Genomic DNA, 16697 nt, shown 5'->3' on the forward strand with positions numbered 1-16697 from the left:
ATGGTTTTAATTAGCATTGTGCTAATGGCTAATGATATTGAGATTTTTTTGTGCTCATTGCCATCATGTATTGTTTTAGGTGAAATGTCTCAAATCTTTTGCTTATTTATTTACTTTTTTAAAAATTGGGTTGTTTGTTTTCTTACTGTTGAGTTTAGAGCTTCTTAAACATTCTTATACAATCTTAGGCCAAGGAAGGTGCTCTCTGCTTCCTTCAAAAGTCTTTTGATTCTTACTCTTTTCTTTCAAGGTTGACCTTAACAGGAGACCAGTTCTCTTCACTTGCAAGTAATTCTGGAAAAGCAGTTTTGCAACCAGCTGAGAGGTTTGGCAGCCTGGGGGGATAGGGCAAGGAGGCTACTTGAAGAACCTGAGCAGGTGCCCATGGGCCCTTGCACTGAGCCTCAGGAGACTGCTTACCTGACGTAACACAAAGTCCTCCTGTGTGTCTCTGGGCCTGAAAACACTCCCTTGCATTTTCTTCTTTGTCTTTAAAAATGTTTTCAGGTAGGTGATTTGCAAATAATTTGTCTTTATTTTCTTAACCATGTCTTTCATAGACTAAAGATTTAAATTTTGATAGTCTAATTGGTTGGTTTCTTTTTCTGTATCAAAATTTTGGTGTCATAGCTAATAATTCACTCTCTGCCTATCTCCAACATCATGAATATTTTTCTCCTATACCCCCCCACCCCGAAAGTTTTTATTTTTACATTTTACACAATCCATTTTTAGTTAATTTTTGTATAAGAGGAAGGGGACCAGGGGGAAAGAAGGGAGGGAGAGGGGAGGTTCTGGGGATTGAAATGGAGCAAATTATGTTATATTCATTTATGAATATGTCAAAATGAACACTACTATGAATAACTTTAATGAACTAACAAAAATCATTTATAAAGTGAGAATTTAACTGGATAGTATTTGTAAAGTACCTAACATAGTGTTTCTTATATAGTATATAATAAAAAAGTGTTAGCATTCTTTCCTACATGGTAAAATCTTAGGCCTGCTCGGAGGGCTTGACTTCTTTTGTCAATCTTAATTTAGGAACAATTATAATTCTGAATTGCTTTCCTTATAGACTCATTTCTTTGGCTTTCTCCTTTAATTGTTCTCAGTGGAATGGATTGGCTTTCTTTCTTTCTTTCTTTTTTAATTCTTGGTTACTCTCTTTTTGGTGCAGTCAAGTTGAATAACTTTCTCTTTGGGGAGCTGGAGAACAGGGCCCTAAGAAGCTAAAGAGTTTTGTTCAATGATGTCTTAGACAATAGAGGTATTCGATTCTGAGCATGTGCAATGTGGGTTTTATCCTAGGGCAGCATAGGGGAGAGGTAGATGATTGAATAAGAAGAGTACAGAAAGAGAAAGTGGCTTGGGTACAGAGACAGAATCCTTCCATACCAGATTTTTTGGTGCTGGATGGAAGTGGTCCAATTAGAGAACATCCCTTTCTCTTTCTCAGGGCAAAGTAAATAGGAAAGATGATTGTCAGGATTAGGGATGTCTGTGATACTCATCCCTTGGTACTTCTATTCCCTCTGTTCTGTATGGTTTCCAAATTTTTCGCCACTTATCTTCAGTGTCTTTCCTCCTATCCTAATTGCTACCAAGCTCCAGGATTTCTCCAGGTGGCATCCTACCAGATTTGTAAATGTTCTAAAAGTCTGTCTCACTAAGGATTTGGCCATTTACACTGCAACCCTGGGGTGACAGAAAGGGCCTTAGAAAATCAGAATTCAAGAATTGGCTTTACCACTCCTTTGTATGACAACCAACCAATGTCTTGTCTAGGCCCTTAGTCTCTTTCCTGTTGCCCATTGTATGGTTTAGATAAGAGTTGTGCTCTAAACTCAAGTGTTAGATAAGGTGAGAAAGTTTATAGGTGAAATCATGGAGCTATGATATCTTTATCTTAATCAGTGCCTTAATATAGTTGAATAGATTAACTGGGTGCTAACTGTGGGTAGGCAGGATGTGGCTGGAGGAGGCAGGTCACTGGGGGTGTGCCTTTGGGGTATGTATTTTGTCCCTGGTAAGTGGAGGAGCCCCCTACCTCTTTCTGCTTCCTGGTGGCCATGTCCTGAGCTGCTTTCCTCTACTACACTCTTCCTCCATGATGTGTGGCCTTACCAAGAGCCCAGAGCAACGGAGCCGGCTGATTATGGACTCAGACCTCTGAAATCCTTAGTGCTAAACAAACTTTCCCTCCTCTGAACTTGTTCTTGACAGGGCCTTAGATCACAGCAGCAACAAGATTTTCTAAAACACCCCTTATAAAGCATAAGGCTTGCACTGGACAATCTCTAAAGTTTCTTTCCAGTTTAAAAATATCCTTGACCCTATTTCCTCCACCCTTGTACCTCCCAGAATGGATTTGCATGTAGATGCACACATGTACAAGACGTTCAATAAAGTCTCAATCTGTGGATGCTGCCTATTTCCTGGAAATAAAAAGTTGACCACCAGTTGACTGATTCTAATTCTAATTAAAACCTGTGTTATTCAGTCTTGATGGAAATTTTCTGGCATTTGAAGGTGGGGAGAAGATACTACTCTCTCCAACAGACAGACAAGGTCCCCATTTGGCTGGGAAACAGAGACGGGAAGTGGGCATGCCCTTAGGGGAGGCTGGTTTGGCACAACTCCTGGGTGAAAATACTTTGTTAGAAAGACGCAGCCCAGCCACATCCAGGATGCCTTGTCTAACTCTAAACTCCCAGGTATACAATAAAAAGTTAGTGACTTCCTTTAGTTATTTCCAGTCTTGTGCATTTCGGTATCATCTTGTTAATTGCCTAATGTTTTCTTGGAAGGAACCTTGAGGATGGAGTATGGCTCAGATTTACTAATACATAAAAGGATAATGGAGAACAACAACAGAAAAGATTAAAGTGTTGGAAGCATGCCTGGGAACTGTATTTCTTCAGGGGAGACAAGAAGTCAGAGAAGATACTAAAAATACTTTAACATAGTGTTGACACGGAGAAATGGCGCCAGTAGGTCTTAGAACCCAAAAACAGAAATTAATGCCAGTGTTAGGACAGATTTAAGAAGTGAATCCTATTAAATATTTATTCATTCTTTAAAACCCTGCTTAGTAGTTATCCTTTTGGGGAAAACTTTTCTATCTTCTCCCATCTGCCTTGCTCTGTCTCAGTAATTCCAATATTCTTTTAGACTAAATGTTGCCAAACCTTTCCTTCCCAAGTCAGGTCTGATTAAGTTCATCATTGTTCTGTCCATAGTATCTTGTTACTCCCTCTCATAGTTTCTAGCATGGTACCAACCTCATATTTATTAGTGTGATTCATTTTTCCATGTCTTTTCCCCCCCCCATTTTATTGTGAAAACCTATAGGGATGGGCTGAGAACATACCTGTTTTACTCTTTGTTGTGTCTCTAGGGCCTAGTGCAGTAAACACATCAAAGATACTCAGTACATTTGTTTAGTAAATGAATAAATGGACACATAAATGACTTGAGTACATTTGAAGAGACTACTTCTTTACTAGACAGTTTAAACAATACCTAATATTCAAGCCATTCCACAAAGTACCCTGGATAGTTTTGGGATTGTCTTTGCTTCTTTGGCTCATTGCCAGTGGGTCTTGATTCCAGAAATGCTTTGGGCTAAGGCCTTTTCAGTTCATTGCCAATCCCCTGATCTCTGAAGTGCTTTTGGCCAGAGTAGTCCTGACTGTCATTTCAAATATTCAGAAATATTTAAAATACCTATAAAATGACCATGAACAACTTCAAAATATTTTAAACATAGCTAATACCAAACTTTTAAGAACCATAAAAGAAGGTTGTTCTGAAGATGTGGTACATATTCCAAACACATGTTAATGAAACTCCACCCGCACCCCCGCCCCCCAAATTCTGAGGTAATGCACAAGGGAATGGACTCACTGTGCAAACATTTAACCTGCTTTTTCCTTTTGGCCTGCCAATGCTTCCAGATCATTGAGCTAGGTTAATCAGCACTTGACTATGTGCAGCTGTGCTGAACTGGAATAGCCGAGGGTATGCTAATTGGAGCAAGCATGTGGCGCTGTATCAGAATGTTTTATTGACATTCATGTTTAAACATTCATTTTCTTCATCTGTTAAAAAGGAGTTAAAATGGATGACCTCTGAGGTTTTATGATTTTAATTAAGCAGAATCATTTTTCCCCAAATGAAATCTGATGTGGAACCCAAATGTAAACAAAAAACATTGAGCAGCTTGCTGAGAGCGCATGGGTGTGGGTGTCTGGAATTCATTCTGTTGCTTTGACCTCTCCTACTCTCTGAAACTTCAGGAACACCTTTTTAGAAAATGAGAAGTAATTATTCCTTGAGATTTAGTTTGAAAAAACATGGCACTACCTCTAATTTCTCATTCAGTTTAGTTCGATTACATGGGAGTTCTGAGTCAAGTCCAAAATCATTTCTCTATTTTTTCTTTAAATTCTTTTTAGTTATACGTGACAGTAGAATCTCTGGCTATTTTTAAAGAAAAATATTTCCATGTCATAGTTAAGGGCTCATTTTTCAAAACAATATTGAATATAACAAAATCCAAATGCAAGACAAGAGTTAGACATTTGAATTCACCATGATGAGGTTTGGTGAGAAAATGCATCTGTGAAAGATCAGATGCTGCTGAATTCACAGCAAATTCAGTGAGCAAGACATTTGAGAGTAGGATTAGAGTTTCGATGTGATGATCAATGATTCACTTGGAAATTAACAATCGTCTTGCCACAAGGAAAGTTTTTTTTTGTTTTTGTTTTTGTTTTGCCAAGAACACAATTAAGTAAACACTGTAAAGTACTTAAGAAATCTTTGCTATGAAAAAATAGTATTGCACTCAAAAAGATAAGATGTGTAGATTTCAATGTACATTGTACTTATGGAAGATTCTTGGCCTTGTCAATAAAATATAAATGGAATTAATCAGTAAATTTGATCGGAGCCCCTCAGGCTGTAGGTATGATGAAAAAACTCAATATTAGTCCCCAATATTGAGTTAAAAAGGAGTTAAAATGGATGACTTGGAGAGGATTGCTATAATGTAAGGAAAAGAGTTAGGCATGGGGACTGATATTGGCATGAGTCCATGTGGGATCTGTCTTTCCATAGTTATTCTCAGGACAATGTCCCTAGTAATCGATTCCTTGGGTGATGCCAGCTACGCTGTTCAGTAATGCCTCTCAAGGTGTCAGCAGTAGAACCCTTTCAAGAAGCCATAGGCCAGAGTTGTATCAATTGTAGTGGGGCCTCTGCTCTAGTCTCTTTGAAAGGCCCAATGTAGCCACCTTTCTCTTTTTAAATTTTATTTTATCCCCATTTTTTAGCATTGTAGAGTGACATCACATTCCGTAATAGTCCAAAGAAAAGATGAGTGAAAATGCATTATTTGAATGCAATTCAAGATTAAGAGTGGCTATAGGGATAGGTGGTAAGAGACATGTATTTTCATGGCTATTGATTCCCTTCCAATAATCCATTTTTTAAGGGAAGACCGATAACATTTACTTTTAATGTTACATTTAATTTTTGTGCATGGGTAATATTCAAATCATTTAAAAACTATACATATGCATATGGCAAAAGTCCTTTCTCCTGTTGTTTTTCACTGAATACTCAGTTCTCTCCTAATAGGTCACATGTGTCCTTAGTTCTGTATGTCACTTTCTAGAAATTCTTTAGACTTATGCAAGTAAATGCAGATTCTTATTTTAATAAAACTAGGCAAATGATCCAGCTCAGGATAGGTTATTTCCTCTTATATATAAAACTCACATGTACAATCCTTCTGTTTTGATTGTAGTTGGTATTACAAAGGACAGAGCTCACCGATGGAAGAAAGCTTCCTGTAACTGTCATGTTAAATAAGGTGGCAAAATGTAATCAAGTCTGGACTCTCAGAGTACATGCAATTTCCCTTTTCATCATTGAAAGAAAAGGGAGATAACTGGAAGAACAAGAGGAAAAAATCTCTAGATCCATACCTAGACACTATTTACAGATGAAGCTTGATTGTCTTTTCAAATCATCTGCTTTTTCTATTATTTCCTACAGTCATTAAATAAACCTCAGCCAGTGCCAGTGGTGTTAATTTAGAGCAGAACCCATGGTTTTGGCAGATCACTCAACTGGCCCTAGAAATAGGGTTGGATCTAACTGGAGCTGAAAGAGTGACAGTTTCCTTCCTCTCGATGACCCCTTCTGGAACATGCCTGGAATGATGAGCGCAGGAGATATGGTGGTGTTCGCTTGGAAGCAGTGCTAGTTTGGGTGTGCACATAAAGAGGAAAGTGTGTACTGGTACTATTTTAGGGGCAGTAATTCCACTGCTAGGGTTCCTCACTCATCCTCTTTTGCAACACTTTTTTAAAAAAGTCCTAACCTTTGTCCCCTTTCCTGAGATTTTAAAAGTTATCCACAAGGCTCAATGTAAGATAGATCCTTCCATTTGTGGTCAGATTGGGAAACCCATTATAGGAGAGATTTTTTTTTTTTGTCCTTCAATCCCCTATATACAATGCTTATTTTGACTTTGAAATTCTTCTTCCTAAATAACTAGATAAAGATTTAACTCCAAGTAAGGGAATTCTCGAAATCACAGCATGTAGCAAACATTGGTAATTGCCATTAAAAACGAATTTTATGAGAATTTCATACCAGGCACAATGCTTGGCCTAAGTAGATTATCAAATAATGTCTGATAAGTGAATGCCAATTGACTGCAGATTCTCAGGAACCGCTGATCACCTATCTATGGTATTTTGTAAAAACAATGACATTTGGTTTTGCCTCCTAAAAACTCAGTTATCAAAACAATCTGTTGATGGTGGAAAGGAGATCAGTTTAGATTCATGGGAGTGCTTTCATTTTTAAGTTAGTTATTATAAAATTAGGAGCATGGTAAGTGGATAGACTTGGATCAGGCAGACCTGGAGTAGGAATAGGAATAGGAATAGACCTGGAATAGAGTTTTAGCATCACTCCATCCATCCAACAAACACGTAAGTTCTGTATGTGTCAAAATTAGGCAAAGTATTTCTACATAAATGAATTCCTAAGTTTCCATTCCTATGCAGAATAGTTCATGGAACTTACCATTGAGGGGAATAGAGTAAATAAAGTAATCACAAATTATGGTGATATTTATGAAATAAACTGGAGGCTGAGGTAGAAGAAAATGGGATGAGAATGTGTAGGTATTATATACAGCAAGCAGAGAAACCCTCTATGAGAAAGTGGCATTTAAGCTGAGACCCAAAAATGAACAGAAGTTAGTTCAATGGTGAAGAAGAGTCTTACAGGCAGAGGGTACGGCAAATAGATAGACTTTTAAGTATGGAAAGGGTGTGGTGTATTTGAGGACTAAGGGATGAGTGAGCATTTGAATCCCAGCTCTGCCTTAAATAGCTCTGAAAGGTCAAACAAGCTACTCAATCTTTTGAACCTTCAGCTCTTCATATTTAAAATTGAGATAAAGGTGCATGCTAAAGAGTGTTGTTGGGAGAATTTAATGGGTATTAAATTAAAGAGTGTAATTTGCCTGAATAACTTTATATCTACCTAGAGGTCTTTGAGATTCTGGTTGGGTCCTCATCATCCAATGAATATGCTTAATCTTTCTAATCTGCTGATCATGTTATCTAAACTTGGGGTCAACCATTACCAGAGCTAGAAAATATTTTTCATCCCTGATATTTCCACACTGAGAAAGGAGAGAATAGACAGATTCCATTTGTTCAAGTTAGAAACTTTAGAAATCAAGAGAGAAGAAGAATATGGTAGATTTGAGGGGTTGTAGGTGGGTGGAGAGAGAAATAGCAAGAAAATAAAACAAAGTTTTTTTTTTAAAGTGTGCTTTATCATTTATGGAATACATTTATAGAACGAATGTTAAAGGTCAGGCATGGTTTTGTTTTTACGCTTGGGAAGGGGGTAAGGTTTGTGACTAGGTGTTCTGAAAACAGAAGAAAGAGAAATGAAATATGGTCATTGGGCATTCAGAATATGACAGTGCTTGGCAGGTTATTTAATCTTCTGCATTTGTCACCATTTTAAAGAGGAAGCAAATGAGGTTCAGAGGAAAATGCAGACTTCCCTTAGTCACTGTCCCTCTCATTGTGAAGAAGTTAATGTAGAACTGGGGAAGTTTTAGAAAATGAGGCTCTATTTCATTGGCATGAGTGAATGCAGTTGATGCTTCTTTATAACACTTTATTTTGGCTACATACATAGCATCAATAATAACTAATAATAATTACTAATCATAATGAATAATGGTAGTAATGCTAGTATAATTTATCTCGGCTCAACAAGAATTTACAGAGTGCCCAAGTAGGTCTCAGGCAATATAGTACATAGATATATATAGTGCATGGCTTGTTGCAGAGGGTGGGGGGACTTACAGTGCATTGCCCCCAGGGTATTCAGAGGGGCAAGGGAATTAGCAGGGTCTGGGTGATAAAGGGTCTTGAAGCTTTGGTGACTAGTGGAATTTTAGAAAGACTATCTATTTTTAGACAATACTTTAGACAAGACTAGTTTACCCCACGAGCCATCTTAATGGCCTTCAGCATGCATTATTCTCCATTTTTCCTTTAGGCACAGTGGAAGGTGCCATGGACTTGATCTTGATTAATTCCCTACCTCTTGTATCTGATGCTGAAACATCCCTCACCTGCATCGCCTCTGGATGGCATCCCCATGAGCCCATCACCATAGGGAGAGACTTTGAAGCCTTAATGAACCAGCACCAAGATCCACTGGAAGTTACCCAAGATGTGACCAGAGAATGGGCTAAAAAAGTCGTGTGGAAGAGAGAAAAGGCTAGTAAAATCAATGGTGCCTATTTCTGTGAAGGGCGAGTTCGAGGACGCGCAATAAGGATACGGACCATGAAGATGCGTCAACAAGGTAATATGTCCCTAAATGTGGACAGGTGAGGTCCACTGGGAGCACATACCTTTTGTTTTGGCAGCTGCTCCCTCAGAGGCTGCATGAGCTGTCTGAGTGTGAGCTCAAGGACCTTTTTGTTGTCTCGGGACCTAAGATTGCTGTCTCAGGTACCTAGAATAGTAGACATAAAAGACCATCCAGCCCAACTTCCTCTGTAGACTTGTGTCTAGTTCATGATATGAAATAGATCATAGATTCACTTCATGACATTTATTGTATACATGTAACATAGTCATGTCTTCATTTGAAAATTATGGCAAAAAATCCATATTGCCAAATTATTGGTTACTTTGAGGTTTCTCATTAAGTTTTCATTTGATACTTTGTTTTTTCCTAAATGCTCACACTAGAGAAGTTAATATTTTCATGTGAAAATTATGTAGAAATAAAACCTTCAACAGGGAAATATATACCAGTAAGTATATACCAGTGAGTAGCTCAATTTAATTGGTTACTTGATGTTTCAGTTACCTATTGCCACAACAATGTTGTGTAATGTAATCACAATGGCATATGACATGGAATATTTTAGTGTGAAGCTGTCAGCTGGGTTGATGAGTGACTCTGTTGGCCTTGGTGGGGCTTTCTTAATACATGGTGTTGGCTGGCTGCAGGCTTTTCAGTCTGGCCTTGGCTGGGGCAACTTGGCTCAGTTCCATGTGGCTATTAGCCTGCAGCAGGCCAACCTAGGTAGATCTCATGAATATGGTGGAAGTACATGAGAACAATGTAGGCACAGAATTACCCGTGATTGTGCCTCATTTTATTTCCCAAAGCAAGTCAAAGAGCTGAGCCTAGATTCAGAGTGCAGGCATTGCAAACTTAAATGGCAACAAGCATGGATTCCAGCTGTGTGTGATGCCCTCTCCTTGGAATGATCCAGCCTCTCATCCAGACACCTTCTCTGGGTTGCTGATACTTAAAATACAGAAGTCCTTTCCAAATTAATAGTTTCTAGACACAAGGGCTCAGAATTTATTTTAAAAAATAATGATATTGTGAGCTCTTTGGGGATTTAGATTTATAATAATAATAATAATTATTATTATTATTATTATTAAGCTGACCCAGATAAGTAACACACCTCTGCACATTTCTCATTAGTAGTTTCTTATATAAGAATCTGAAGGATTTTTAGGTCCATGTTTGTCAGTGTTGAACATATTTATTGATCAACTATGCATCTGGCTAAAATGCAGATTGTGACTCAGTCATTAGGGAAGAGTCCTGAGACTCTTCTGGGTAGTAGGTTCTGGCTGATAAGAAAATGCTCTACCACAAACCATATTTTGAGTAGCAAGAATTTAGTCAGCTAGTATCTGGGGTCCACCTGAAAACATTTCTTTGAATTTGCTGATGGTGGTAAGTAAAAAAATTTGAGGGCAATAAGCTTATTTTAAGGTCAAAAGTGATAACATCGCTATTCATTACAAATGAAGGAAAGGATTTTCTTACCAAAACTGAAATGTTCACCTTTAAGTGACACCAGAGCAAGTGGGAAAAGCATACAACAGAAATTCCCAGGAATGCAGCCCTCCAGTGAGGGAAGAGAGGTTGAACAAAGGATGTGAGGTGTGCCAAAGCTATCACGGCTGAAAGTCAACTCTATTATTTTTCACATGTCATTTTGGATTTGACTTGTTTAAAGAGTAATGTTCTGCTGAGTGTCCCTGTCCTGAATGAAGATGATAGGAGATTTTTACTCTATGGTTTCATGGAAGTAAAGTGAGGAGTGCCACCCTGTTCTTCTTAGGCTCTCCCAAGATTACCCCTGACAATATATAAATAGTGAAATGTATTGATCTCCATTGGGAGTTAAAAATCAACTACAATAATCTCTCCCAATTGAGAGTCTAGATCACCACAGGTAAAGGATAAGGCAAGGCAGGCTTGGATAGTGAGCAATAGTGAAGAGAGATTGGCTTTTAGACCTATCCTTACCTGAATTTGAATTCTCTACCACTTACCAACTGGGTTTCCTTAAGCAAGTCATTTAACTTCTGTTAGTCTCATTTATCACCATCTGTGAAATAGTTATAATACCTACAGCATTCTACTGTTTTAAATAAGGTGGTGTACCCGTTAATTCCCATGCATATATTGATGTGCAGAATAGAGTTAATGATATGATTTCAGAGCCTGTATTTGTAACCCTCACATTTATATCCTTGTATATTGGTCTCAATGATAACAACTGTCTGACTTTGAGCACTTTTTTTAAAATAAGAAAACAATTCTACAACCCTACAATGTTACCCAGGGCACAGAGTAGAAGTGTGGAAGTCAGCCAGACATGGGTTTGATCCTAGCTCTGCACTGAATGGTAGGACTTCAGGCACATCACTTAATTGGGGTTGTAGTTTTTCCTTATTTGAAAAAGAGTGGAAGATAAAGATTTTACCATAAACAAATTTAAGAATCAAATAAAAATACCAACATTATCTGGTTCACAGAACATGTTCAACAACTCTTATTTTGGTGCCTTGGAGTAATAATTTAGTGGGACTGTTAATTTCCTACTTAATTATAGAATTTTTAAATATCACATATTAACATAACTGCAGAGGTTTAATCAAAATGGAAAAATAGATGGCATGTTTTCTCCTGTAGTTGCAATAACAGCCTCTCAGATTGGGGAACTGGTTCTTTTTTTTTTTAATTGACCACCCAGTAGAAGAGATATGGCACAGTGTAAGTGATATCCATCATGGTGAATCAAGAAAACCTCCCCAACTGCCCTCATGCCACTATTCATTCCCTAGTAAAACATCCTGGGAACTCAGAAATGCCTGCTCAGGGACACAGCAGGAGAGGATAAACATCAGTATATTCCCACTTCTGCTGACATGTGCATCTGGGAGGAAGTGGAAAATCCATCTGAGATGTGCCAAAACACAGCTTAAGTTGGCTCACACATCCCAAATAGCCAAATCATTTTTATCAATGGCCTCATCCAAAACAATCAACAGCAGTTTGTTCAAACCTCACAGGTGATTTCATTTGGGGGTAGGAAGTTATAAATAAATTTTGATCCAAAGAACTGTTTCGGAATAATCCATTAGAAAAGACACAGGGTTTATTTTTTTTTTCTTCCTGTTTTCATTTGAGAAATAGCTTTACATTAAGAACATCAAACTACCCAAACATGACTTGTATGTTTGATGGAGGGGAACCATCTGTATCCAAATAGCACAAATAAACACAATTTAAAGCATAAAGGAGATGGGAAAACCTGAAATTCAATTCATTCTTTTTTTTTTCATCTTATAACTATTCTTGAGTCTGTCTTGTGCTGCAATATTAATGGAGATGCAATGTTAACATTTCCTGAATACTTTTTCTGTGCCTGAAATTTCCCCTGGCAACATTATATATGTTGCCATCTCATTTATGCTAATCAGAGGAGCACAACTAAGACTCATTAATAGATGAGGCTCATCATTGTTTCAATGCATTCACTAGTGAGCATTGGACCTGGAAGGCAAACTTGGGGTCCCATCCTGAGGCTAGGCTCTAACCATCACTGTGCTGCCTTTCAAAACACCCTGGGTCCTGCCTCCACATACCCCTGGAACATAGTCTGGTAGGGGACATTCACTGTGAGCAGGAATGTGATGGGGGAAGGGTAGGGTATTTGGAGAGTGGCCATGAGACCACCTGACCTGGATTCTAGAAAGTGTGCAAAGCCCCCAGAGACATCCATACGGAGACCCATGAATGAGTAGGAGATGGTGAGATGTGGGGAAAAGAAGCAGAAGAGAAGGAAGGAAACTCAGCACATGGACATGAGTGACGAGAGCTAAGGGTGCAGGCCTGCAGAGCTGGTGCCAAGGAGTGAGTGTGGACCTCCTGTGTTTGTGTCTCAACTTCTTCACCTATTCAGTTAGGAGGCCTTCGGTAAGGGACTGTGCTGTCCTTAACTGTCCCTGACATGAGTAAATTGAGAATGTGCTATTTTCACAAAGTTGTTGTGACAAAATAATTGTGGATGAAATACTGTATTATTGCCATCAGTATTGATCTAATATTAAATTTAAAAGTGACAGCTGAAATTTAGATCAATTATTTTTCATCCAGGAGAAACATCTTTGTTTATAACTGACTACTATGTACTTTTTCCTTCAGTTTTTCTTTATGGTACAGGGGAGTGAACCCAGGGCCCTGTGCATGCTAGATGAACACTCTACCAACTGAACTATATCCCCAGCCCCCTTTGGACTTGAAACCCTTCTGAGTGCTCATGTTATGTAATCTATGAGAGCCCTTGGAGCCAGCTTCCCTGATTCAAATCCTTGGTCTCCCAAGCTCTCATGTGACCTTGAACAGGTCACTTAAACTCTCTGTAGCTTAGTTTCCTCTTTTGTAAAATTAACATAATGGTGGTACCCATCTTATAGGGATATTATGAAGATTTAGTTTGCTTAAAGGGCTTAGGACCCAGTACCTAGTACATGGTAGGCACTACTATTTTTAAGATCTCCGAAGTCACACAACCTCAATATGTGTACTAAACCCCAACCAGGCTCCTGTGCATCAGGAAGCTCAAAGTAGAACATGAAGGTTAGCCCTTCCTCATTAGTAGTACCCAGCAGAGGACAGTCAGCCTGGACACATGAATGTAGGAGGGAAGGGACTAGACAGCAACAGAGCGCTGGTGTGAAAGCAGGGTGCTTAAAAGGTACAAAGTCTGAAATTTAAAAAGGGCCACAGAGTAGGGAGGAGAACTACATTGGAGTTGAGCCTACTGGAGAATCTCAATACAATGCTGAGTGAGAAGTCCCAAGGTCAACTAAATACCCTTTACACAAAGGGCCAGAAAATATAAACAAACCACATAGGAAGGAAAAATGGCATGGAATGGTTGGGGGGGAAAACTCTCTCAGGAGCCCAAAGCCTTTTGCAGAGAGCAGAATTTCATGTGTTAGAATGGCTTCATGAAGCACTTAGTCACTGTGAGAAGGAGCCTCATAAAGCCAGTTTCCCCCTTCCCTGATCCCTGCTGCCTTCCCTGCAGCGAGTTTATTTTAGCACCATCAAGAAAGCTCCCACTCACATCCATAGTACAAATATCAGCTCAGCACTGTTGCTATTTATTTGTTGAAAGGATTCTATAAGCACCTCAGGGGCTTGGCATCCATCATTTAATATTCTTTTTTTGGGGGGGAGGGGGGTACAGAGGATTGGACTCAGGGGTACTTGACCTGAGTCACATCCCCAACCCTATTTTGTATTTGATTTAGAGACAAGGTCTCACTGAGTTGGTTAGTGCCTCACTTTTCCTGAGGTTGGTTTTGAACTCGTGATCCTCCTACCTCAGCCTCCCAAGGTGCTGGGATTATAGGCACGCACCACTTAATATTCTTAACAGCCTTTATAGTAGATGTTACTACTTCCAAATTATGAGAAAACTGAGATTTGCAGAGGTGAAGTGACTCAAGAATGGGTAAGTGGCAGAGGGTAGATTCAAACCCAGGTCTTGCATCTCATACTATGGGAGGGCTACTCTAAGCTCCCTCTGGGTTTGCCCCAGGTGGTCATCTGCATTAAAGATATTTACATACTTGGCCTCCCAAAGAAGTCCTGGCAGTATGCTATGCCCAACTTAGCAGGGTCAGCCCACAGCCAAGGACAATAGGAGAGAAACCAAGTCCTTCTGAGCATGGTTCAGAGGGATCTTCTGCCCTCACAGGATTGCTGTCTAAACCAGAGGTGTGCCCAGCTCTTAATCAGTCTCTCTCAAGTCTCCGTCAGAAAGCCACAGATGAAACAAGAACTAAGGCCCAATGACTGGCTGAGTAAGCACAAGGTCCTCAGCAGGAGTCTCTCTATTCTTCAAATCTTGGCCCTTGGCTGAAACTCTTGAATTCATACCTTGGGGTTTTGTTATTTTGCTGTTGACTTCTAGGAATTTGTTATTCATGGAGATGTGCTTTGTGCTTAACAGGGAAGTAAAACACTTAGAAATAACATGTATTGAGATAGCGGGGGTAAGGATCCCATGAATATTCAACACATTTTAATGGTGTTTTTCAAATCTTCTATATTTTTGCATGGTGATTTTCCATTTGACAAGTTTCTGAAAGTTTCCAGTATGCTTGTAGTTTCTTCCTTTAATAGTTTTTGTTTCCATGAGTTTTGAAGCTGTATTGTTATGTATGTGTACAATTTCAGGATTATTGTATCTTCCTGAACAAGATATGAGAATGACATCTTGTAATGAGACTTATTAGAATGGTGGATTGTTGCTTTTTTTTTTTTCATGTAAAGACCATCTTTATCCCTAAAAATTTTGGCCTTAGAAATTTTTTTATATTAATGTTGCAAAGCTTAGCTTCTTTTAGTTAATTCAGTGCATATTTTTCTATCCACTTATTCTCAACCTGAGTTGTCTTTATGTTTAATGTATAGCTCATGAAAATAGTACATGGTTACATATTTATTTTAATTCATTCTGAGTTGTTCAATTTTTCAAACCATGTATTTTGCATGTCTCCTGCCATCTTTTTTTCTGTCTTTTCTCCACCATGATTTTCTTTGGCTTTATGTATTTTCATTTAATTCCTTTGTTTACTTACATTCTCTCTTGCCCTCCATGTTTAATAAAATTATATGTACTGTTTCCCTTCTTTTAGTGGTAATCCTTATATTTTACACTGTTTAATTTTACAAGTCTAAAGTTAATCGTTCCTCATTCCACTGAGTATGGGTTCTCTGCAGATTATGGTATAAATTAAAGGAATTCAGAAACTCTTGCAGCTGGGGGAATGTGAGAAGACTATATTCGCCATCTTTTCCAATAACCTAAAGGTCTCAGGCAATATTGTATTCCAATATTGGCATGGTGACAGAAGTTTTCAATGAATTAACTTTGAATTTATAAGTCAAAGATAGAATAATGTTCCATTTCCCCTTAGTACTGTCACGTCCCATAACTATGTCAGTTCACACATATATAATTAAAGGATAGAAAAATAAGATATTAGGTTTCATCCTTTACTGTTCAATATTTCATTAGTCCAGCATTGTGCTCATTCCATTTGGGAAATGCTTGGAGCATTCTAAAGGAATTAGAATTAGTTTGAGAAGCAACTACCACCATACCCAAGGACCAAGGGAAAAGCCATGTGGCAGATGTTCTCATTTCATTTTGAGGAAATTCATGTTCTATTCATGTTCTTTTCACTTTGAGGAAACTCAGTAGGAATTGGAGGAGAATGGCAGATTTATGATTAGTATATAGTTTATAGTTAATGTCAGGACTTCGGTGGGTATTAGATGTTAACAGTCCTTGCCTCTCCAATCAATTGCATAGAAAAATTATCTATATGTATAAAGGTATATATCGTGTGTATATACCTTTATTTTTACAGAAAAAAATGACCATTTCTTTTGTCAGAATTTTCAAAAAGACACATATCTTAAGAAAGATGGAAATCTAGTAGCCATCATTGTTTTTCATATCAGAAAAACCAGCTGACTCCTAGCAAATGCCAGGTCTCATCTTTTGAAATTTGGTGTTCCGCTGTTCCTTGGGGAAAATGTGTGACCTCATTTTTGGTATTTGTCGTCTCTTTCAAAAGCTTCCTTCCTACCAGCTACGTTGACTATGACTGTGGACAGGGGAGATAATGTGACTATATCTTTCAGAAAGGTGTTAATTAAGGAAGAAGATGCAGTGATTTACAAAAATGGTGAGTACTTGTTTCACTTCCTTCCAGCACCAGGGTGCG

General features: G+C 38.5%; 1 protein-coding gene across 2 annotated transcripts in view; it reads left to right on the forward strand.

Moving 5' to 3' along the window:
- Tek (TEK receptor tyrosine kinase) overlaps positions 1-16697 on the forward strand; it is a 111493-nt gene that overhangs the window by 35618 nt on the left and 59178 nt on the right. For both annotated transcript variants that reach the window (XM_005334184.5, XM_005334185.5), the window contains exons 2-3: positions 8614-8925; positions 16548-16658. In XM_005334184.5, the coding sequence (XP_005334241.2) occupies positions 8614-8925; positions 16548-16658 (423 nt within the window). The remainder of the gene's footprint in view (positions 1-8613; positions 8926-16547; positions 16659-16697) is intronic.

The sequence above is a fragment of the Ictidomys tridecemlineatus genome, chromosome 4, assembly GCF_052094955.1.
Source record: "Ictidomys tridecemlineatus isolate mIctTri1 chromosome 4, mIctTri1.hap1, whole genome shotgun sequence".
Lineage (NCBI taxonomy): Eukaryota > Metazoa > Chordata > Mammalia > Rodentia > Sciuridae > Ictidomys > Ictidomys tridecemlineatus.